The sequence below is a fragment of the Trachurus trachurus genome (assembly GCF_905171665.1).
Source record: "Trachurus trachurus genome assembly, chromosome: 13".
Lineage (NCBI taxonomy): Eukaryota > Metazoa > Chordata > Actinopteri > Carangiformes > Carangidae > Trachurus > Trachurus trachurus.
The window spans coordinates 19,042,408-19,068,004 of NC_139892.1; the positions used below are offsets into that span (position 1 = coordinate 19,042,408).

General features: G+C 40.4%; 1 protein-coding gene across 1 annotated transcript in view; it reads left to right on the forward strand.

Moving 5' to 3' along the window:
* Nucleotides 1–1,948: 1,948 nt before the first annotated feature.
* Nucleotides 1,949–25,597, forward strand: part of grm5b (glutamate receptor, metabotropic 5b) — a gene marked incomplete at both ends in the record, with an annotated part of 53,496 nt that continues 29,847 nt past the window's right edge. Inside the window, 5 exons of the mRNA XM_083984598.1 lie at nucleotides 1,949–2,104; nucleotides 2,467–2,928; nucleotides 3,142–3,256; nucleotides 12,290–12,364; nucleotides 12,967–13,141. Of these exons, the coding sequence (XP_083840724.1) occupies nucleotides 1,949–2,104; nucleotides 2,467–2,928; nucleotides 3,142–3,256; nucleotides 12,290–12,364; nucleotides 12,967–13,141 (983 nt within the window). The remainder of the gene's footprint in view (nucleotides 2,105–2,466; nucleotides 2,929–3,141; nucleotides 3,257–12,289; nucleotides 12,365–12,966; nucleotides 13,142–25,597) is intronic.

Here is a 25,597-nt window from a genome sequence, read left to right on the forward strand (position 1 = left end):
TAGCTCTGAGGTTAAGCAAATTATAAGATTCACCCATTCTCAGAGAACGATGGCTACTTCAAAGTTTACTTGGGGGGCTATAGGAAACAATTTGGCTGACTATTAAACACAGTATGCTTTCTTGTAGCAGATGTGTCCTGTATGTCTGTTTTAGTCATCCACTTAGTGGCTGACTTGCCCACATTTTTGTTACCTTATCACTGTTAGACTTCATTAAAGGGATACTTCACCCAAAATCGATAATTCACCAATTTTCTACTCACTGCCATGTCACATGCAATTGTATATCCTCCTTCTTTAAACAAAGGGAATACAAAATCCCTGAATGCACACGTTTTGCCAAGGATGTGCAGTGTTCAGTCTTGAAAACAATGAAAACAATGAAAAGTACAATGACAGTGATGCGAGGCGTCTCCATTTGAAGAGAGTATTAAAGCTAATATTATAGTACTACTAATACTATCAAAGCAGTAAGAAAATAGCCAGTGACATAGCAAGTTTTATTTGGTTAGAGTTGAGGGGCAGACACTTGAGGAATGAACATGGCTTTTCAATGGTGGAATTAATCTTCAAGGACTGAAACAAAATGAAATTGAAGAGAAAAATGGGACCTGCCAGTGGTTTTATGTGACCTTGTTGGAGCGGTTTACGAATGAGTGTGGTATAAAACTTGTCGGACAACCAAATATTCTTCACTGCATCTCCAAGGTGTGATATGCTGTTGTGTTTATTGATATCATATTATGTTGACACAGTATGATATGTGATGACTCTGCTCAGTCACAGTGATTTAGAGCCCCAGGAAGAACAGGGCAAAGCTGGAAAGATAGGCCAGTATTTGTAAAACCTTCATATATAAATTAAGGGTACTAACTGAACCAGAGTCTATACTCTAGTCATCACATCAAGCTCCATTAATATTATAGGGCTTATATAGGGTTAAGAGTAATGAGTAGCTGCACATTATGTTTTAAACATCAAGTATGATGAGATTGAAATTTGCAGGGAAACTGTGCATGTTAACGTTGCTTTAAATGAGAGTGAATGATATGAGCTCAGGCTTTAATCACACAGTTTGCCCCACTTTCTATTGATAAGTGAAGAGACAGGGTTTGAGTGGCAGCTGGTTATAGATGACATTATGTCTTTAGACCTCATTTAAATGCATTTGTATTTAATCTTAAACTTGATTGAGGGTTTGATTTTTTTTCCAAACTACTTGTTTTTGCTGGTGGGTTTGCCTATTCATCGTAGACACACATCATGGTTTTTATTATACTCCATCATTTTCACATGCACTGGACAATGTCTTAAACTAATCTTAGACAGGTTTTACACCTCTGACAAACAAGTAGGAGGGTCCCTATCAAAGTGATCCTGACATACAGTAGAAGCATGATAAGATGTGTGTACAAATGCAAATTTGTGATAAGTGTTATGTTGAAGGTCTGTCAAGCTCAAGATAGGAGCTTGTGTCTGCAGATAGTAATTATATTAAACAGATTTATAGTCTGTTTAGAAGTATGTTTGCGAAAGCCGCCTACAACAAAGATGTTCAAATTCTAACAAAGTTTTTTCTGCTCACAGGTTTATGTGAACATGTCTGTCTTTCACCTGTTACTGTGGAGACCAACTCTGCCTTATAATATGGGGAGCCTGTGGTTATGTCAGCCAATGAGACTTAGCCCAGATTTTCTTTTGAATTTCCCAGGTTGCACTGCTGCACCTGCCCCAGCTGCTGCAGTGATGGTTCCACATTGAATTCCGAAGGACAGAAGGACAAGTCGGAAGAAAGGAATATATTAAAATCAACCATTGTCAAAAACTCCCGTGTGCCAGAAGGCCCTGCCATGGAGAGGAAAAGTATTTCTCGGACAAGTAGTTCCCTGTGATGGCTCTACACAACAAATTTGACACGTGTTCTCCTTTGATGCCTGAACGGACCAAGATGATGCTTTGGTTGCTGCTAGTTTTGTCCATTTGGGTTGGACTGGATCAAGCTGGCTCTGCCCAGTCCAACGAACGGCGGGTTGTAGCACACATACCTGGTGACATCATCATTGGAGCATTGTTCTCGGTCCACCATCAGCCCCCTGCTGACAAGGTACTTCTAGGTTTGAATGTCTGCACATGTCTATGAGATAATGTATGTGTTCAGTTTTGGCCCAGTTTCAAATTGCTCTGCTTGTAGTGGGTACCCCTGTGATTCCATGAGCATTAAACCTCTATTAGCTGACCCACTGGCTTTGGGTAAGCTTGGGTAATTGCAAATGTGAAAAAACAAACCTCTATGAACATAGGAGCCATGTGGTCATAAAACCAATATTAATCCAACAATGAAGCAGTTGAAAGTTTACGTATCTGAAAAGTCAGTGTCATCATCACTACTATGACCATTTAGATAACAGTGTTTTCTGAATGTGAGTGCAATTTGACTTGATTTTACCTTCCACCATGTCTGCACAGGTACATGAGCGCAAGTGTGGCGCGGTGCGAGAGCAGTATGGCATCCAGAGGGTGGAGGCCATGATGTACACACTGGACCGCATTAACAATGACCAAAACATCCTTCCTAACATCAGCCTGGGCTGCGAGATCAGGGACTCCTGTTGGCATTCAGCCGTGGCTCTGGAGCAGAGCATCGAGTTCATACGGGATTCCCTGGTCTCCTCTGACGAGGCAGAGGAGTGGGGTGGAGGAGGTTCTTGGGGAGGGGGAGGAGGAGGAGGGGGAGGAGGAGGGGGAGGGGGAGGAGCGACGATGAAATGTGCAGACCCCTCTGCCACCCCAATGCGAGGGAAGAAACCAATTGTTGGTTTAATTGGACCAGGGTCAAGCTCAGTGGCCATTCAGGTCCAGAACCTTCTGCAGTTGTTCAACATACCACAGATTGCCTACTCTGCCACCAGTATGGACCTCAGCGATAAGGTAAGCCCATGCACCTGTAGACAAATTTCTGCGTAACTGAAATTGTACAGATGCAGGTGTAATTATTGACGGAATCAATTATAAAGAGACTGCATTGCTGCTAATTTGATACATCTTTAATTAAATAATCTCAAATTACCCATTTCTTTGGCGAATGTTCTAGATGCTCCTGGATAACTCTGCTATTCATTGGCTTCATTCCCACTGTTTCAGAGCCTTTATAAGTACTTTATGCGGGTGGTGCCTTCAGATGCCCAGCAGGCAAGAGCTATGGTGGACATTGTCAAGAGATACAACTGGAGTTACGTGTCTGCTATACACACTGAAGGTACAACTACCCACACATTCTGTCTCTGCACTGTTTGTACCTGGCATTAACATGCATGTTTTCCCTTCTTTTTTGACTTAACATGCATCTCCACATGTGTCTCGAGTGAGCACTGGCGATAGGGTCTCATTTCCCGGGACTATATGCAAATAGACACATACACCATTTCTGTTTGAAAACCAAATGTATTGTACAGTAGTTGCTAGTTGTGTGTGTGATAGGGGAGAGTAAACAAGACAACAATCAATGCAATGTCCACAGCTCTACAATGAAATAAGCTTTTAGCCATTTGAAATAGTACAAAAATAGAAAATTAATATGTGGCAGTCAATGTTGATTTTGTGGTGAGTCAGTGTGTGGGATACACAATGAGAAGTGTAAAACTCTCTTTGGTGGCAAATTAAACTGCTGTAGCTAAATGATGTCATTTGAGTAGGGGGATCCTTCACTGTGACACAGGACACATACTCATCCTCAGTGAAGGATGTGACCACATCTGAGTGTGGGTCAAGAGACTGGACCTCAAATATGTCAGTGCATCTTGCGTGCATTCATACCTGTCCTTAGAGCTGTTTGCTTGTGATGAGATTAACAGAGACACATGTTAATGCCAGGCCTTTTAAACTTCTCTTCTAAGCTTGACATTCATGCACAATGCACGTTCATGAACTCTCTTCCATTCTCTGTCTCTGCCCAAATGCACTGTGTATCTGTATTTAACCTAATATCTTATCCATGAGACTTATTTTAATTGCAACTGTACTGTTATATGTCCACTTGTAAAAGAAAATTGTAATTCTTCATAAGAAGGAAATAGCTTAGAAATTAGAGTTTAAAAGTTTCCTTTAACAAGACAGGAGAATTATCAATGCAAGGACAAGAAGAAAGAGGGAGATAAGAGAGAGGGGAATGTAACTGACAAGATCAGGTCGTACTGTAGCAATACTGCAGCGGAGTGAGAAGCAGAAGTGGTTTTTAAAGAGATGAGTTTTTAGGTTTTGAAGGAGAAAGGGATAGATATTAAATCACTGTAGTTGGGTTGAAACTAGCCAGATGCCAAGTAGTTAACACACAGAGTCTAAAAACAGTAGAGATGGCTGGAGGATAGAGGACAATGTGCGAAAACAGGATTTGGGCAGTTACCCCTGTGATTCTCCTATTAGTAACTTCACAAAACTGTGAATGAAAATAAAATGAAAGAAGCAGGGAGTGTATATGCATGAAGGTTTACTGCACTCACTCACTCACTCACTCACTCACTCACTCACTCACTCACTCACTCACTCACTCACTCACTCACTCACTCACTCACTCACTCACTCACTCACTCACTCACTCACTCACTCAGAAATATTATTTGTATTCTCCCCTTTGACATTTTTTCCGCTTTCTCATGAGGCCCACCTCCATAGGACTATGTGTTTGAGACCATGCCTGTGGCTGTGTGTGCAAATATGTGCATTTGGGCAGGAAAGTATTCGTCTTTGTATTTCAGGCGTGTTTGACCTTGCAACTGGTATTCAAGGTCGTCATCTGCTTTCTCAAACATCATCTGCTCCAGACACCAAAAGCCAGAGAGAGGGAGGATGTCAGAGAGGAGACAGAAAGAATTAGGAAGGAATAGGATAGCGACAGGAGCCGAGAGAGAGTGATAAGGAGGAGAGGCGATGGATGCCAAAGGCATCAGAGGAAAGAAGGAGAGGAGACGTAGAGAGAGAGAGAGAGAGGAAAGCAGGGAGGAAAACAAAGGAGAAAGGAAAGAAATGAATGGTTTACTGGGGAAAATGGAGGAAGAAAATGGAGTATGAGGGAGAAGAGAGAATGGGCAAAGCAATGATGATAGTGCCAGGAAACCACAGAACACAGAAGTGTGTGCGCTTGTGTGGACTGTGGAGTGCTTGGGATAGATAAGAGCGTACAGGAGCTGCTGATTCAGAGAAAGATGGTAGGGGGCTTAAGTTTATGGAGACTCATTAATTCTCTACATTAACATTTTGCATCTGGAGGCAAGAGACGATGGAAGCTGTTGTGCAAGAAACTGAATAATACATGTAATATCACACACTAATTACAATGAAGTAATGAAATAATGTTATTGAAGGGGAGAATACTCTTGAGTATTACTTGCTCGTTGAGATTTCAGGCTCTGTGGGACAGACAGCATTTCAATCCATTTGTGGCTGCAATGCTACAATCAATACGAAGCCCAGTGATCTTTGCTGGGATTGTGGGATTGACGTGTATTTAGCCGTTACTACAAAGCAATAGTAACAGTTTTAATGGGAGCATCTAGTTTTGTGACTACATCAATATCCATGTTTTCTAACCTTACCTAATATAACCCAACCTAACCTGCAGTGGCTCTAAGTTTGAATTGTAGGACCTCAGTGGTAAGATAATTCTATGAAACTATCATCGGTTCATTTTACCATTTTGTATTATTATTATTATTATTATTATTATTATTATTATTATTATTATTATTATTATTATTATTATTATTATTATTATTATTATTATTATTATTATTATTATCTCAGGGTCATTCACCACTGAACGTGGCCAAATCAGACACACCAGACAGATGGGTGGACGAACAGATATTTTGCAGTGCATACCAAATGAGCAGTGTTACGTAAAATGTGATTAAAAACAGGATCAACGGAACTGAAAGGTCAGTTGCATAAAAAAATATGCTTATTTGCAAATGACATAATACTACATACTTAATACTAATGCTGTCATTGAGCTGATGTCTGTGGGACCTCTCACTCATAGGGCAAATAGCAAAGGAAACACTGTTTTTTCAACACAGTCATGTCTGTCCCTCAACACACAGAGAAGAAGTTGTGAAGTCTATCAGACAGTGGAAAGAAGGCTTTGTATAACACCTCAGGGAGACCATCCTGAATCTTATAGTGCTCCTTTGTTTCACAAGGCACAGGGAAGGGGAAGTCAGGTGTTGCTCCATTGTGGTAGCATTTCCCTTTGATTCACGGGTCATCCACTTGAAATATTGCCTAACCTGTATGTGTTGTCAGTCTGAACATGAAACAAACTGATATATAAATGGCTTCATTTTGAATTGTTCAGTATGTATTGTGCGGAAGATGATCATTGCGTTTAGAGTTCCTTTGTTTCCCTCTTTCTCTGTCTTATTTCTCTCTGTGTCGCTCTGTTCAGTTTAATTCAATACAGTTTAATTCAATACAGCAGGTTTATTGACATGAAATTTGACATGTCACCCAATCACACTCCAACAGAAATGGATCAATCTCTCAATAAATCAAGATGCCAGCCTTCTCTCCACCCAATCCCCTTTACTCTCACTCCCCTTTGGTCTTTCTCACTTTCTCTCATTTCTGTCTCCTATTTGTCTTTATTGGCTGTTGTGATCCTGACATCATTGATTCTCTCTTCCCTTCCATCATCTCTGTTTTCTCTCCCTTTCCTTTCCCATCATCCCTCTTTCTATTATCATCCTCTTCTCTCTGTTGCCTGACATGCCCTTTGCCAATTTAACTCTGATGGCCTTTGCAGGATTGAGGAAGATGAAAGCGGGGTCGGTTGGGGAGGGCAGTGTAGAGAAAGGCGTATTGAATGGGCAAGAGAAGAATGACAGAATTTGCTCACATTTTTGCCGTCGTTTCAGGCAGTGTTGCCTTAGGGTGAAGATTTAAAGTGGGTCACGGGCCAGTTTCTGGTGGGTCTATATAATAAGAGCTCTTCTGTGTTTTAATGACTTTAGGTCACAGGACTACATCCACTCCAGTTGGCTTGGGTTCAGGTTTCAGAACTCATGTCCGGAGATCTAACTTTTTTCTACTGACCACAGACTGTCCCCTCTCTGACTACTAGAAATTGATCTGTTTTGCTACATCCAATCCAATCAATTTTATTAATAGAGCACATTTAAAAACAACCAAGTTGACCAAAGTGCTTTACACAGATATAAAAATAAATAAAATCAACAATAATTAAAATAAAGGAGCCCACAAAATAAAAGCAGTTTGGGTTTCAAACTGTGTTAAAAGCCAGAGAATAAAAGTATGTTTTAAGACATGTTTTAAAAACAATGAGGCTGGGGGCTTGTTTCACATGAGTAGGCAGGGGGTTCCAGAGTTTGGGGCCAGCAACAGAAAACTCATGGTGCATGCATAGTGAGTTTAGCCAACTAGATGTTAGCAGTTATTTTTTTCCAATTAAATTTTTCTCAGGATGTGCCTCCCCTGAAGGTACACCTATAAATGCTATGATGGCAAATGGTTGCCTTACAGTTTATCATGTTGTCAGTAAATGTGGCAGAAGCTCACTCTTTCTCTTTCAGTTATGTATTTGGTGAATTTGTCAGATGACCTTGCTGTCAGGATTTGATCATGGGTGGTCCAGACACATACTAAGATTTGACCTAGTCTTGTTTTATACTTTTGGATTAATATTATCTGAAGTCGAGCATTGGTTTATGTAGACATGTAGAATTTCTATTTGCCTTTTTTAAGTCCATAAAGTAATATTTTGGGGGAACAGGCTTAGCTATATTTTTAGATTTGTCATTCAGACATTAGGTAGAAATAGAGCATGGTGCAAGTGCAGCACATGAAAAAACTATGGTTATGTCATGTATAAAACTGCTTATATGTATCCTGTCTATACCCTGGAATAAGAATCTGGTAACATAGACATGCACATATTATTTTAAATTCATGAAAATAAAACCCACAGCCGATTTTTAATAGGAGTCCAAAAGTCCTAATGGTTAGTGATCCCTTGAGGTCTTTGAGTTTTTCCCTAACATTCAATTAGTGGGTTGAACTGTGCTGCTAATGGACATTATCGCCCTGCAGTATGACTTGAGGTGCTAAAATTAAAAAATAATTATACAGGAATATGTATGTTAGAATAAACTAAATTAGTGATTGTGAATACAATATTATCAGGCTTGTATAAGATCCAGGGGGACAGCACCAGCCTTACCAGGCCAGAAAGAGGCTGGCTAAATGTTTGCTGTCTGATTTGTAAGTTATGAAATAGATTTGCGTCAGTCACTGGGTGAGTCACTGTCTTAACAGATATCATTGAACATAACATTAAGCCGTTATGTCCAAATTGCAGTTTGTATTCACATTGCAAATTAGTTTTAAATGACCAAATCGTAAAAAAGAAATATAATGTAGACCGATAAAGATATAAACACAGATGCGTTACGTAGATTTTACTACTCTATTCATATCTCTGTGATAATGCATGTTAGTATGCATTTGTTTTTAAGTCTGTGTTCTATTCAGAGAAGTCAAGCCATGTCTAATCCAATTTATGTAACCCAGTATCACAACATAATAGATTTACTCTTACAGCATAGACAATTAGGATGACAAAATTATAGACTGTAAACAAAATGAAATTATAATTTGTATGCGGAATACGATCTTTGGGGATACTGAGCGACTTCCAAATGCATATCCTTCAAACTATTGGGGGATGGAAACAGCATCTGGAATGAGCCATGGGAGAGGTCTCAGGATGAGGGCTAGTACAGCATGGAGAGCCTAGTCGCACAGTGTGGACACTCGTGTGCTCGAGTGAATGAATAAACCCTTCAAGTACATGAGTGAACTATCAAATAGGACCTCATGGATGTCACTGTACTTATTAGACTAAGACTGACCCACTGGTGGGAGAATGGCAACAAACACGATTCATGAAGTTATCAAAGAATAAACTGCTAACTGAGTTCAGGTGTTGAGAGTTGTAATTTTAGCTTTAAACGCTTCAGCAGCGAGGGTGTGTGATAAAACACCCTGCAGCCAGCAGACAGGAGCCCTGCATCCTGATAGTAAAGTACATGTGATGGCAGTTCAAGGCCATCAGACAGGTACTGTATGAAGGAGCATGCCCACTAAGATTTCTTTATACCATTACAAGTCTGATCTGGCATGGACAGGGAGCTAGTGAAGGGGAGATTTTCTTGTTGCAACATTTTGAATGATTCATCTGAAGACTTTTAGTGGCAGCACAAGGGGAACTGATATAATAACCTTATAAGGCGCAGAAGTATCACTGTTAGATATGTTGGCTGGAAGCTTTTGTATCAGCCATGTAATTTGTGTTTGGCAACTGTTGTGTCAGGGAGCCAACCTTACCTGAGGTTTTATTGTGGTTGACATTTAGCTGCAGATGTTTGTTACCCACCGGATTTGATTTGGGGCAGTGGTGGTGTCGATGAGGATTGAGAAAAACTGGAGAGAGGAGCAGGAAGAAGGGGTCACGATGAAGGATGCCTTATCATTTAATAATATTTGAATCTTTACTGAATTTTGCATTTTGCTTTTCCCTCGAGTAAAGCTATGACATAGGGGGCTGAGGCTTGAAAAAGGAAACACACAAGGATGAGGGAAAGGGGAATGGCAGGGAACATGTAATTGCATGTAATAGCGCTGATAAGAGTGACAAGAGGATGAGGATGGTAATTGAGAAGAAGTAATGGATGAGGGGTAAAAGGGAGAGGGGAGGAAAGGGAAGGGAATGAGGAGAGAAATAACACAACCACCTGTGTCTGTAGCTTACATTTTTACTGGTTGTCTTCCTGTTGCGGAGAAAGTGGGGGTAGAAGACGCAAGTAGCTAGGTGAAAGCGTGGGACCCTTCAGCTTAGCATTTGATAGCATGTTGTAATGTATTGTAATATATTAGATGAATAACAAGATGATGAAGAGAGATCAAAGAGGAAGGGGGCAGAGGAGCATAAGCAGCAGTGAGAGTGTTTTTTTTGTCCTTTTTTATATCTTTCATGTTTTCTTCAGTTTTTACTTGAAGCTGTTTTTGTTTTTTGTTTTTATTTATCATTAAATGGATTTAAATATAGAGAGGAAATGGAGATACAGACAGCAGAAAGAGGTGAAAGGGACAAAAGCACATGGGGGGAACAGGAGCAACTGTGAATGTGTGATCTTTACGCTGGAGCTCCCAGATGGTTTTTACAGTGGGAGGTGACGAAGCAAAGGACGGCTACCACATGCATGTGAAGAGAGTTTGAGGTAGATGTTAGCAGCTTTGGTCCAAACTGTGATATCACCATGGAGCAGCTAATGGCTGCTCGTTGTGTCTGTGTAAGTGTGTCTGGGCCTGTGTTTGTACATGGGAGAAACCAAGCCAAAAAAAAAATCATAGAGGCATGACCCCAAGTGAGAGGATGAAAGGCATGATTGAGGCAGTAGAAAGTAGGTGGGTGAGGTAGACTGATGCAAGCAGGGGGGAGAACTATCAAGTGGAGAATTGTAGAATTGTACTAACAGAAGGTTTTTAAGTTTTGAGCCTTTGAATATTTTTAACATTTGCTATTAATCCTGAGTCTAAGAAATTTCAGTTCATCTTCTGAGTGCTTGTCTTCTCAACACGCTGTATTTGATCACAACAATCCATGTCAAAGCTGATGGGGCCGGGGTCCTCAGTGGTCGAGCGGTTAAGAGCACGTCCCGTGTTGGCAGTGCCCAATGCAGTGATCGCTGGATTGATTTCCGACTGTGCCGGTCTGTACTGCGTGTCAGTCCCTCAGTCTCTCTTCCCACTTTCCTGTCTCTCTCCACTATCCTGTCAAAAGGCAAAAATGCCCACAAGAATTTCAAGAAAAAAAAGAAGTTGATGGGGCCATTCAGTGGTGTTTTGCATTTTTACTCCTTCTAATATGAAAACATTATGTTTCCAAATATTTCTCAAATTTGCCTAGGATGTCAGTTTTGCTTACAGCTTGTAAAATCAAGTCAATCTGACGTGTAGTTGAAAAGGAGAGAAAACAGACTGAATCCTACTGTTTTATTCTCTTTGTAGCCCCTCCATCTGAAACCAATGAATGTGTCTATGCCTGGGTTTTAACTTGGGAGGGATGGGAGAATAAGTGTATATGTGTGAAAATGTGCTGGTAATTTTAAGTAGCATGGAGAGACTGAAAAGGAGTGATAAAAGAGACGCATGACAAGCTTACTGAGTGAGTGAGGGAGGAGGCAGGGAGGGAGAGAGAGAGGAAGACGTCTCACACATAAATCCCTGTTGAGACCAGAGTGAAGTAGGTTACAAGCTTTATCGATTTTGATGATGGTAACAGTATGAATGTGTGTGTGTGCGTCTTTGAGTGTGTGTGTGTGTGTGTGTGTGTGTGTGTGTGTGTGTGTGTGTGTGTGTGTGCATGCGCGTGCGTGTGTGCATGGGAAGGACGGTCTGTACCATCTGTCTCCCACTGCTCTCACTGAGACACTAATTACAGGACTTTACACTTCGCTCCACCACACTCATCATTGGCCTGATGCAACGTGTGTGTACGCACGCACGCACGCACGCACACACGCACACACACTCCCTTAGATTCACCAGTGGTCAGGGATTGTGGGACCTCTTCTGCTTTCTACGCACTGTATATTCCTCATACTCTACTTTCCCCTTCTCTCCTCCTAGACTCTCTTTTCCCTTCTTCATTTTCCATCTCTTTCTTCAACTATATCTCTCCCTCACTCATTTTTTTGCCACTTGACCTCTTTTTCTTTCTCTTTATCAGCTTAAGTAGAGAACAGATCACTGATGTCTAATTAGGCTCCATTCTGTTGTTGAAAACACTCGCAGCAAAAAGGAGGAAACATTAGCGATAACAATATCAATGACTGAAGAAAGAATCCTGGAAAAAGGTGTGAGAAAGTGATGTTTTTTTAAATTGTTTCTTCAATTAACATGAAGAGAAACATATAAAAGGGAGAGGAAGAGAAATTAAAGAGGGAAATCCTATCATATTCGTTGCCAGTGTGTACAACCCCTCATTAGCATAAATTCCAGGTCACCCACTTTCTCTGGCAAAGAAATGGGTGCCACAGTGGGGAGACGCTTTCTCTGACATAAATGTGTGCTTTTATGATTAGTGCAGTAGGAGAGGGGTTACTGTAATGGGCATGGTTTTGATAACTAGATCTATCTGTCTGTCTTTCTCTATCATAAAATCATAATTGAACTGATTAAAAACCCTCACATCTTTACCCTTTCTTTGGATTTCCAGGCAACTATGGTGAAAGTGGGATGGAAGCTTTCAAGGACATGGCAGCCAAGGAGGGCATCTGTATTGCACACTCTGGTAAGAGAGTTGGGTCAAGACAACCTCAATAATTTAATTCAGTATCATAGAAACTTTTAGCTCGGTAAAAACTTGATTGAGTTGTGGGGTGCTTTCACACAGGCAGTGTTTAGGTCGGCCCAGTTGAACTTTAGGCCCCAGTGGGTTGGGGGTGGGTCAGTGTAAACACAACCGTTGCACTAAGATGTGCACCAAAACAGCTGCGCCACACGTTTTAGCTGAAATGGCTCCCGTAAGTGCCACTTAATGTTAGAAAGAGCACTGCTGTCAGGGATAGTTTTGGCCAATTTAGTACCTTTTACATCTAATTTTCTCAACACACACCATGGCGTTGAAGGTAATTTGCATTTAACTGCAGTCTCAGCTTTGCAGACCTGGGAGGACATGGTTCATGATAAATGTCAGGTTGTAAGACGGCATGTGTTTAGGATTTTATTTTAGTGGAAAACATTTTTCATTGTGATTGTCAGCTGGTTGATACTTGAGAAAAATGAGACTAAACACAAACACAAATAAAAGTTAACACCTCAAAAGATGAAGCAATAGAGATCCAAACCTATCAGATAGTCACAGACCCTGTTTGCATTCAACGTTTTCTCCAGGCAAAATCTGGAGCAATGCTGGAGAGCAGAGCTTCGACCGGCTGCTGGAGAGACTGAGGGCCCACCTGCCCAAAGCCAGAGTGGTGGCGTGTTTCTGTGAAGGCATGACTGTCCGTAACATCCTCATGGCCATGAGACGCCAGGGACTGGTCGGGGAGTTCCTCCTCATCGGCAGGTCAGTGGAGCTACACAGTTAATTTCTTTTGTTTTGTGGATGTGGCAATGCAGGGTTTCTCCAAATCTCTGCCCGTGTGTCCTGCACATTACACTGTAGTTATTAGATAGTAATTACATATGTTAGGAAAGATTTTCAAACGTTACGGTTCATCATTTTGACAAGGTGAGGGAAGACCTGTTTACCCCTATAAACTCTGCAGTCAGTTTGCCTCTCATTCATTGACATTGAACATGGCCTGTCACTTGACACATGTTTAATGTGAGACAGACTAGATAAACGTGCATTGAAAGGTTTATCGAAGTGTTTGTATGGATTGTGGGGAACCTAAATGAGCTAATTTGCTGTAAGTTTGTTCATTTGTGCCCAGTGTGCGTTTCTCTTTATATTGTGCTGGCGTGGCAAGTTCATAAATTGTGTGATGGTTTGAAATGCATCAACAAAATGTGCAGTCTCTTTGCTGATTGTTCCTGCACATTCAGAATGATTACTGCTTTTTGTGGTGTTTACAAGGAGGTGGCCCACCTTGTGTGTGTTTTCATAATTTAATTATATACTATTGGCTCATTATCACTTTGCATTTCTTTTTGATGCGGCACAGTGTTAATAGTGTTACTTTCAACATTGTTTCTCCACTAGTTGTCTAAATCTTTGGCTGGGGAATGCACAGCAACATTGTAGCTAATGTTAAGTGTTCCCTGATAGCTAGTCAAGCAGCAATATTCAACCTAGGTGATCCATGGGGATTTCACTGGATGTTTTAAAAGGGAAGATGGAGCATTTTGTGCTGTGGCTCTGTGCTCTTCTCCAAAATAACCCTTTTATGAGAGCCACAGATGAAACAGACAGCTATTAATATTAAAAGTAAGAGCCTAGCTGGCAAATATCTACTTCAAACTAATTGTATTTACATAAAATGTGTATCCAGCTGGTGATTATCAGGTTACTTCAACCTGGTGTTGACTAACTATGCTGCCTGGGTTCACCATTGTTATTTTGTGTACATATATCTGAGATAATTGTTACTGATTAAACTGAAAAAACTAACAAACTTGAAATGAATTATTTGTTCATTCATAATTTTGTGACACATTGTTTTTGTTTTTTTTGCTGAATTACAATTAAGGGAAAATTAATGATAGTACTAACAGGCCAGTCACTGTAATCTGCCTGTTTGATCTTTTGTCATCAATTTAATTACCGTCTATCTCGAATTGAGCATTTTTTCTATTGATGCTAGTGGGGAAATTAATACACCAATTAAGTCAAGGTGTGCTTCTTCTTCTATTTCTGCTATAAAGAACTACAGAAAACCTTTTCTGAACTGTTAAAAACTCCAGCATCAACTTCACAAATTAATTCTGAACCTTGAAGACCTGGTCTGTGCATTGTCAGTGGAAAAGTTGCAGATTGCTTGATTAAAATGGTTGAGCAGGAACCCGGGGATCACAACCATAGAGAGGCATACTGGTATTACTTTCAAAACTGAATATATATCTATTTTCCAGGCAGCAGGAGACTCTCTCGCCCTTTATGCATGCGTTCACAGAAACAAACATTTGAATTTTGGAAGTGGTTTTCACATTAAGCTCTTTTCTCACTTGAGAATGTGAATTCCTCCTACAATTCACTTGCAAAAATAACCTACCAAATGGATTTTTATTTACCTGTTTGTGTGTATGTGTATGTGTGTACATTTATGCATAGTGTGTATATGAAAGTTGCTTCTTGGTCCCTTGAGTTTAGTTGCCAGGCCAACTGAGTAATTAACATAAGATGAATAATGATTTTAGCACCTATGCCAGCCAATATTCAGAGAACAAAATAGACTGGAAGCATTATCATGTGATTACCATTAAAATGCCACAAATATAATTCTATTCAATTCTGTTCTGCTCTGCTCTACCCCCAGTGATCTGCACTGTGCAACCAAATCATTGCCAGCATCATTTTTGTTGTCATCACCACCATGATGCTCATTGTCATCATGCTCATCTTAATTCATCATCAGCATCATCCTCATCGTTGTCGTCTCCATCATCATCATTGTCGTCGTCCTGCAGAGACTGAGGTAACATTTTCAACCATAATAGAATAAAAAATGCCACAGTATGTGTCCCATCAACCTGACATTAGAGATAAAAGTAGAATCAGAAAGAGAAAGATAAAGAGTCAAAGGGATGGACCAGGTACATTCGTGACTTTGATGTCCTGTCAGTAATTCATGGATTAAGTTGTTTTTATTTGCTATTTGTAAGTTTTACTATAGTGTCACTACAAATAACTCTACATCGCGAGTCGCGACACATCTGTTTTGAGTGTTGAGTCTGCTGACCTAAAACTACAGAACCGATGAAAAGCAGCAGCTCAACAGCGCTCTGCCCTCTTCTAACAACTCTTGCTTCTAAGGACCTTTGAGCAATGCACTCAACCTCCAACTGGTCCATTGGAGCTGCTCAATGGTGAGCAGTAAGAGACCAGGGAAGCCTCCAAATTGAGTGGGTTGAAGTGGATGAAAGTTGGGCAGGAAATACAATTCTCAATTCAGAAGAGAGAGTTATAAGACCGCAAAAATCTTTTTCACTGCTTCAGAAACCTGTCGTTTGTTTCTTAGCACGGGTAACTCTAAGAGATAGTCCTTGCATGCATTCCAGTAAACCCAGGTTGTGGTTTTGGTTGAAATCTAGTGTGGGTTCTCCTTGCACCACTGGTTTGTCATGGTTTCTCTTAGTGGTTATACGGAGTGCCTGCATTTAAGTGAGTGGGATCGGGAGGATGATGGGAACCTCTCTCACAGTACACTCTTCTGGTGGAGCTCATTGCTGTCCGTGTAACAGGTTGTGTGCAGAGTTGTGTGCATTGCGTTTTGACGAAGAGGCCTAGTCAAACATGTCTTTGGAGACCATCTCCATTTATTCCGACAAAAGAGGTGAATACAAAATCCTTAGGCCAGTTGTGATTATGTAACATGAGCTCCTACACTGATTAAGTGACACAGGAATATGTTACTACAACACAATAAATATAAGCTAGCAAAGCAATTATGGACATAATTTAACAGAAAGGCTAAAGCATGCAAATCTACCTGACTGCAATGTTGCATACCTGTACATGTTGAGTCAAATATTAAAAGTGAACAGCTCAGTGGAGGAGACGATGGCATCCCACAGCGGATTTAGGTACTGCGTCTCAAATCTTCCACATATTGACTATCTTTTCCACATATTAATTAACAATTTACCCATATTCCATGTAATTCTCATAACATACTGTATATGACAGTATATTTGACAGCTGATGAATCTTCTCCCAAGGCAAGTAAAATTAGTGGGGTAGCAGGGAATTGTCATTTCCAAATTAAGATGGAAAATTAGAGAAAATACTTAAAGATTAAGAGAATTAAATCAATAAAAAAGACGACAAAAAAGACCAGTTATGGGACACATGCATGGTTCTGAAATGTAGCAACAGCCAGTTTGTTCCACTTCTTACAGCTGAAGTAGTTTCATTTTATCAATTTCAACAAACTAAAATGTTACATGGTGTTCAATTGAATCTGTGAAGCTGATAAAACTGCCAAATCAAATGAACTTGTTCCAACCGTTTCTGAAATGATCTCACCGTCAGCCTCTCTCATGTCTGCATGGTCACTTTTCAATCAACCATAGCTTTCACACATTTATATTTCCATTTCTTTCAGAGAAAACTGTTTTCTAAGGCTGGATCTAGAACTTAATAGCTTGTTAAAATGTGTTTTTGCTGCACATCCCGCAGTCCTCCAGTCTCTGGCCAGTCTGTTTCGATTAGGTTTGGTTAATTGAATATCAACCCTCGTGAGTGTCGGTATCATAAATGGACCGTAGTTTTAAATTGGAGATGGTCACGGGTGGGTGCCCTGCTCACTGGTGGTCTGTGAAAGAAACTTCTTATCAGTCCAATTGGGCCTCCAATCGTTTAACACCAGGTTAATTACATTACCACAAGAGCTCACAAATGATGATGAAGCACATTATTCAGTTACCTGGGGCAGATAACCATGGGCTTTGATAGATTTCAGATGGGCACATTTACTCTCTCTTGCAAGGAAGTTTCTAGCTTCTTTGAGTTGGTCAAACCTCCTTCTGCTATAAGTCTGAACTGGTGCTCTCTGATACAGTAGGCCTTTACCTCCCTGGCCCTGATAAACACACTGCTGTTAAAGCAGAAGTGAGTGATATATTTGTGTTAATATAAGTCTTAAATAGTTATATCTTCCGACAGCAATCACTTACATAGAGTGTTTGGACTGAAACACGGGTCTCTCAGTCCCTCTGCTCTGCTCTGAGCCGAAGAGAAAACATTTATCGTATCCTACAGTTTTTATCCAATGAGGAGAGAGAACGGCATGCAGGGCTGTGTGTGCAGCCAAGGAACGCCGTGAATGTGGTGACGTAGCGACGAGGACTGTTATGGTGCGTTCAAGGAAACTCGTATTTTTCCGACCGTGAAGTGGTACCAGTTCGATCTGGTACGAGTTCACCGGTCGGAAGTTACGAGTGGCCGTTATAGTGACTTTCACCGGTAAAACAGGCTGGAAAAACACGAGTGGGTTGCCTGGAACGCTACAAAGTCGTAAGTTGTGACTTGAAGCTGTAATTTACGATTTCAAAAGCCTGCCTGGAACGCAGCATTAGCGAAAACGACCGGATCACTCACTTCTGCTTTAACTGTTAATGCTTATGATGTAAAGAGTGAAGCAATTTTCAAATTCTAATGAACTGATTGACTCATCAAACTTTAATCTGTAGACATATTTGTCTAAGATTTACAATTGATGCATATTGACCCATGGTTGATAAGGCTGATAATAACATTCACATAATAGTCCGTCAACATTAATGTAACGCATAAAATATTAAGTAGTGAAGGCTTTAGAGGAGACTATTTTAAAACCATTTTAAAAGCAGCAGCAGTCACTTTGCTTCAGTGCTTTTCTGGTTTTAGATTTTTTTATGGTGTTCTTCTAGAAATAATCCTAAAAACCCACATTAGTTCCTCAGGCGAACTACCCCATCACAAGAAAACTATGTCACTCTCACACACACACACACACACACACACACACACACACACACACACACACACACACACACACACACACACACACACACACACACACACACACACACACACACACACACACACACACACACACACACACACACACACAGTCTGGATTTGGAGCCTGAATGTATCGATTGCTTCTGTTCTATAATTCCTCATGGTGCCAGCAGGCTACAGACCCATTAATGAATAGATGGGCCGAGATAAATATCTATAGCCTCATGGGACACACAAACACTCCCAGCACTTACACACACGCACCGACTCTCATGTCATTAGTTTTTCTCTTAATCTACCTCATTTGTCTCTCCATAAGCGAAACATCTCCTTACTCAGATCCAAACGAGACCGTGTTGAGGCACATATAAATATGTTTCAGCCACCACTTGTAAAATGTTACATTACCTTCTCCCATAAGAAGCCATACATAAGAACTACTGTTAGTTGTCTGAAAAAGCCTCACAAATCCTAACTCATCTAAATGACATATCATTGAATGACTCCAGATTCTGTGTTTGTGTTTATACACTGTACATAACAAATCTTCAATCTAATTTGCATAGATATGTTTCTGTATAAATTGGCTAGCTAGAATGAAATACACATACACACATGCTCACAAAATACACAGATGCATTGCACTGTACCTCCGTGCAATAAATTTTCGCCCAGACCATGCAGAGCCGCCAGTGATAATAGATATGACTTATCATCAGGTTGACTTCATGGAAACAGCATCGCTGTATTTTATGGTCAGTCATTACAGCTTGAGATATTTTACCCTCTCAACCACTCTACCTGTTACTGCACATTCGCTCCATTAGTGCTTTTATAAATGGCCACGTTTTGTCATTCTTAGCTGTTTCACAACAGATTATAGGAAAACACTCTCAGTACCTTAAATATCCAATATCCCTGTGAAATTAGTTAAAAGAACAAAACCAGCTAAACGATTGGCTAGAAATTACAAATACAAAATCTGTAACTAGATAAAAGTGGTGTTGTTGCATTGCCATGGCAGCCAATATGTAACCAAGGTTGAATTATCTGTGGGAGCTTTTATAGGAAGTAGATTTTTTTTTGTCTGCGTTGTCAGTATACTGTTGAATGAATTGAAAGAGAATAGTTTGAATCAAAAGTCAAAAATCAGCCTCTCTCTGGAGATCATCCCGCACAAGTCTGCACCCCTTCTTCCTGCTGTTGCCATGGAAATATCCCCTACCATATTTGGATGACTCCAGCATAGCAGCTGGGGTGATAAGTAGCGCATGCGCATGTGTGCATGCGTGGGTGCTTCTATATATGAGCGTGTGACTATCAGTGAATAAAACTGCATGTCGGGTTTTTCTGTAGCTAAACGGTTCCATTGAGAGTTCCATTAACTACATTCAGCACTGTTAGAAGAAAGGCTTGTTGTTGACACTAATGGCCATTTCAGTGAAATTTAGTATGAGAACCTGTAAATATCTGTGCTGCTTTTGTTTGACCCCTATGTCCTTTCATCTCTTGTAACTCCCCTTCCCTATCAGTCTATTCCTTTACCCTCTTTTCCACTTTCACTTGTGACCAAATCTCATTGTCTCTCACTCTCTGTGAATCCAGCTGCTTGCTTCCTGTCAGAGTGTAAGAGTGTGATGTATGAGAACAGAGACCCTGAACTGATCGTTTAACAGAGGTCAAACCCCTGCAGTGTCCCACTTTACACCACAGCTGTCTCTTAAGACTCCACTTCCTTGTGGTTTTACATCGAGACAAATTTGAAAGAGAGAGATTAAATGCTGTTGTCATGCTAAAATGTCTGAGTGGCCCAGGATTTCTCAGATCAGCCCATCTTTAAATTGATTTTAGTGGATTGTACACCTGCAGTGAGTGAGAGGAGATAAAAACCTGGTGGGAGTAGAAGAGGGAAACTGTGCGAAGGGAAGGACTTTGCAGAAAAGAAGGGAGAAGATGAGTGAATAGAGGAGAGATTAGGGGCAGAGAAGACATGTTTATTGTAAATGTGTGTGTGGCATTCATATACCATAGTAATAAAATATTTTTTTTTATCAGATATGAAAAGCAAATAGCTCACAGTTGGAGCATAATTTTCTCATGACTGCTGCATTTGTGATGTATCTGCACTTGCAAAAACAGTTATACAGACACACATTGACATACACAGAGGTGTTGAGACTCGTCTGTTCCAGTCATCGTGTGGATATGAAGCATCATGTTAATTTATTCTTCGATTAAGAGCCGTTTCATGTCATTTAATTGTTGAAATGATGGAAATTAATTTGTCTCTTTCTTTTCATAGCTTTGTAATAAAAGGCTGCCTGGTAATTAAGCACAGAAGTAATGACTGATGGATTGAAAACGAGGAAGGGTGGGAGAAAATTGTGTGTGTATTAGTACGTGTTTGTAAGCATGCGCATACCGTACATGCATGCACCCACATATTGCACATTTCTAGCACTGTTGCTAAAATATGAGTGGAAATGTGTTCAACCTGGGTTTAAAATGCAACATTGGATAGCTGTGCTATTGTCCAAATATCTCTCACTTGAACCTCTCTGTCCTGCTGTTGTAACAGACATTTCTATTCGATAGGGAAACCTACACAAAGAGTCTTAGGTGCTGCTAGAACAGCTTGACTTCTTATTGGTCACATGTGAAAGAGTTGCTTTTGTGTTTTTTCCTACGTATCACACTAATGCACGAACGTCACAGTCATCAACTGTCTGATCCTGTTTACTGATGTCTGTCCCATAGATCTTAATGCAGGTGTCACTTCAGTTACTCTTCCTACTGAAATGCCAGCCAGCACTCTCTGTGACTGAAGCTCCTGCCATTCACGCCCCAACAATGAACCATCTTCCAAAGTCACTCAGATCTTTTCCTCTTGTTTCAAAATCAGAATCACGCCGGCTTGCTCAGTATTTTTTATAGATGATGCCACAGAGCACGACTGAATGTTAACTGCTAAAATATAACATGCACGACACCTGGTGTGGAAGCATCGACATATTTACAGTATATGATATATTATATTTTGTTTATCCACTCTCTTACTCGGTTTTTTTCCTGATTTATCACCAATCTTCTAGTTGTGACACCTCGATGTTAATCTGACAGTGGTCTAGGACTGATGTCTATTTGGGTTTATAAAGGCAGTCAAAGTGAAATATTTGGCAAATATACAAATGTGAAGTAAAAAAGAACGAACACATGTCATTAGATTTTTTTTTTTAAAGAAAATATGATTTTTGTCATTGTTGACATTCTTTTGTTTGTACAACATCAAGCCCTTGTGTGCTTTTAACAAAGGAAGGAACACATGAAGCAAAGTGCCTTGGATCCTTGGTGTCAAAAGTATCACGCACATATCAAAGAACTGATAGCAGGTTTATGTCTTCACATTTCATTCCCCCAATGAAACTCTAGCTTGACTTTCATTTTGTCTTGTCAGTTTGGGTGAAGTCCTCCAAGACAGCCGATCAAAAGCCTGCTGAACTGAAACTACCCAATATCAAAGAATTCTTTATTCAATTCGTAGGTTTTTCACTCTCTTTCTGTCTCTCTGTCTTGGCCTCTCTCTTTCTTTTGCCCTGTATCCCTCTTTTTTGTCATGTAACTCCTTCTTTGTGCCTCTACTTTTTCATTGTTTTCTTTCTGGAGTCTGTGAAGATCTGCTCATGGGTCTTTTGTTTTGAAGAGTTCAGTAGAAAGACATCCAGAGATGAACAATTTTCCTGTTGTTGTGAGTCCTGTTAAAGAAATGTTTACAATCATATACAGTACGGATCGTCTAATACAGTGGGTACGGTCCGGGAAGTATTCAGACCCCCTTCAATTTTTCACCATTTATTATTTTGCAGCTTTATTTTAATATCAAAAAGACTCATTTTTGATCAATATACACTCACCACCCATAATGACAGCAAAAAAACTGAATTTTAGAAATGTTTGCAAATTAATCAAAAAGAAAAATTGAAATACCACCTGAACATAAGTATTCAGACCCTTTGCTGTGACACACAGTTTGGGTCAACCAGGGCTCTTCCTAGACACAGTTGTGGGAGAAGAGCCTTGGTTAGAGAGGTAGCTTTGGGTTCCAAAGCTCACTCTGGCTGAGCTCCAGAGATCCTGTGTGGAGATGGGGGAAAGTTTCAGAAAGACAACCATTGCTGCAGCCCTCCACCAATCTGGGCAAATATGGCAGAGTGGCCCGACAAAAGCTTGATAAAGCCTCTCCTCAGTGCTAGACACATGAAAGGCTACAAAGAGTTACTCGCAGCCTTTAGGTGGTATAGTTTGCAAAATCTTTGCAGCTTTTCATGTGTCTAGCATCTAGGAAGAGTCCTGGTTGACCCAAACGTCTGCTGAAAAATCGAAGGGGGTCCTAATACGTTCCGTACTCACTATACGTTACTATAAAACTACAAGAAAAACCTAATTCATTAATTCATAATGCTTTTTCTTAAAGAGAAACGGACTCAAGTAGACAACAGAACATCTAAATAGAGATCAAAAACTGCAATGAACACAGAGAGTTTGGATCCTCCTCACAGTAAAAAAAGGATAAGATGAGTTAATCACAGGATTTTTTTTTTAACTCAGAGGATTTATTTGTTTGTGTCTGAAGGTACAACAGCATCAGATCATTTCATTCTAAAGTTAGTTTGTGTTTGTGTGCTGTATCGGGGATTAAAACAATAACATGAGCACCTTTTGTAATACACAGCATTTTCCATCTCATAAGTAGCCTATGTAAAAACGATTTTTTGATTTCTGAGCTTAAAGGGACAGTATGTGAGATTTACCCCCATCTAGCGGTGCGGTTGCATGTCGGCACGTATTCTTGCTGTTGCGTTTACTTAAACTCGGGCAGAAGTCAGAAAAACAACATACGCTGCATGTATCAGGATAAACAAGCCTCTATGTAAACAAACGGTCCGCCAGCACGAGGCAAAACAATACAGGCGTGACAATATGTTGTCATGGTGATGTCGTATTGTTTACCTGACCCACGTTTTACCGGCTTTCTCTCGTCGAGTAAAATAACATCCAGTTGGTTTGCCGACGGCGTCACTCACGGCGTCATTCAGGTGTCTGACTGCACCTGAAGGCAACACCAGTGCCTCCGTCCTTCCTCACACTAGCTACACGGTGGTGACAGTTTTAACAGGCGCTGTCTGGAAAACTTTCTCCCCGAGCCGAGAAGCTCCGGCGGCCCGAGTTTGAGGTTACTTACAGCCACGGTGACACTGAACGTAAAACATGGCGATTCAACATGGCAGAGAAGGTTCGGTGAACCCCCCCCTGTATGTTTGTAACGACTTGTAACATCTCATTCTAAGGTACGAGAAAGCGCTCGTTTGTATGCGGGCGCGATTCCACTTCAGTGAAATACGTATTTATGAAAGCGATATTTGATTTTTGTCAATAAAAAGCCAATAAAGTCCCATACTGTCCCTTTAATAAGTGCCTGCAGTTGAATTTTAGCTGTGAATTATTTTAATGAGATCTTGAAATAGGAGTGTATCATCCAAACCATGAGGTAAATTTAAAGCTGCGTTGACCTTGTACCAATAGTACATGGCATAGTGGGAGTAGGTTATTTATAGCAACAGAATTACTTCACTAACACTGGGATACAGAGGACAAAATGACAAACGATGGACCACTGCACCCTCATATGTTCATCTGCTTATTTGTTTTGGAGCTATATTTGAAACAGATATTCATTAAGCAGGAGCTTTTTGGGCAACAGCTCAGTCCTAAATGATGTGTGTCTGAATGATCTAATCACACCACTGGACCAGATGTTAAGGTTACATCATTGATAGCTGGCCAAGAATTGGAGTTTCCTGTGGTGTGATGCTCTTTCAAAATGATTTGATGTTCAGATTTTATTTATTTATTTAAATAAGGACTGTGCACACATCACAAATCTGTGTATTAATCACTTGAGAACACAAGTGGTTGAGATGGTTTGGTGAAGCCATGGCTTTAACTGTTTGAAGTCTCAAGAAGGTGACATTTATGTGGTGTTGCTTACACACTTAAGTTATACAGTATTTCTTGTTTAAATTCAATATTTAAAGCAAATTCAAACTATTTTATTTGTTTTATCATATGACCTTCACAAGCCTAGTGAGAGCAATTCCTACTGGTCCCATAGTGGCCATCCCTTTTTATTACATCAGCATGAGTGGCTGCTTGAAAAAATAACGTCCAAAAATCAAATCATTAGGCAGTTCTGCTGCAGCATACCCCCTTCATCTTTCTTGTCTTTGTTCCCACTGAGAGAGAGGCTGATTAATGACTACTAGTGATCGCTGTGCAGTAAGAGGGGAGGAACACATAGAGATTCAAGAACAAAAGAAGAGCACATAGGAATTTTTAATGGTTTTCCAACTCTCAGAGTCTCTTGACAGGGAATTAAGAGGTTTTCCATATGTAGGGCGGACCTGTGGGCATGTACACACACACACGCACATGCACACGCACACGCACAGAAAATGTAAACATACCTGTGTTCAGTTGCTCATTTTCTGACCAACATGTGCAACATAAAAATGCATATATACTGTACACACACACTTGCATACACATGAACACACCTACACACATACACATTCATCCTCTTATTGCTCTCTCAGGGAATGACCTTATCCTCTTACAGCACTCCAATGGGAAAAGTGCTGGGAATTAGAGAGGATAGGAGGTGGAAACAGACAGACAGACAAGCAGAGGAAGAGACAGACGGACACCAACAGTAGGAAGCGCAGGAAGAAAGACTGTGTATTGGTCCTTCTGTGGTTTTGCACGTGCGTTTATGGATCTTTGAGTTGGAACAACAAACTCTGTTGTTTATGCGGTTAGTCGGCTGTGAGCTCTCAGTTCGGCATTTTGCTGCTCGTTTTCTGAGATTTACGCGGAGGGATTAAACCGACTGTTACGTCAGCCCAGGGGCTCAGCATGCTGAAATACATACTCGCGCACACGCCGAAGCACAAAAATAAATAAAAAAAGAAATCATTTTTTCCTATGTTATAATGTTATAGTAATCCACACAGGAATCTAAAGGGTTTCCCCAAGATATGCTAATGAACATTAATTTAACTTTTCTGACTCTGGTTTCAAGGTCCCACAGGACACATACTCTTTATTCTTTCTGACTGCATTTCTACACTTAACTTTCTGCACCTCTCTGCTTTATTTCCACAACTGTGAGCACCTCTTCAGCTTCTTTCTTTCTCCAAGTGAAACACTTGTATTTCATCCATCACACATTTGAAAGGGTATCTGTAAAGAATTGCCCTGCTGTCTCCCGAAGTGCCCGGACAGGAAATGAATTGGCCCTTA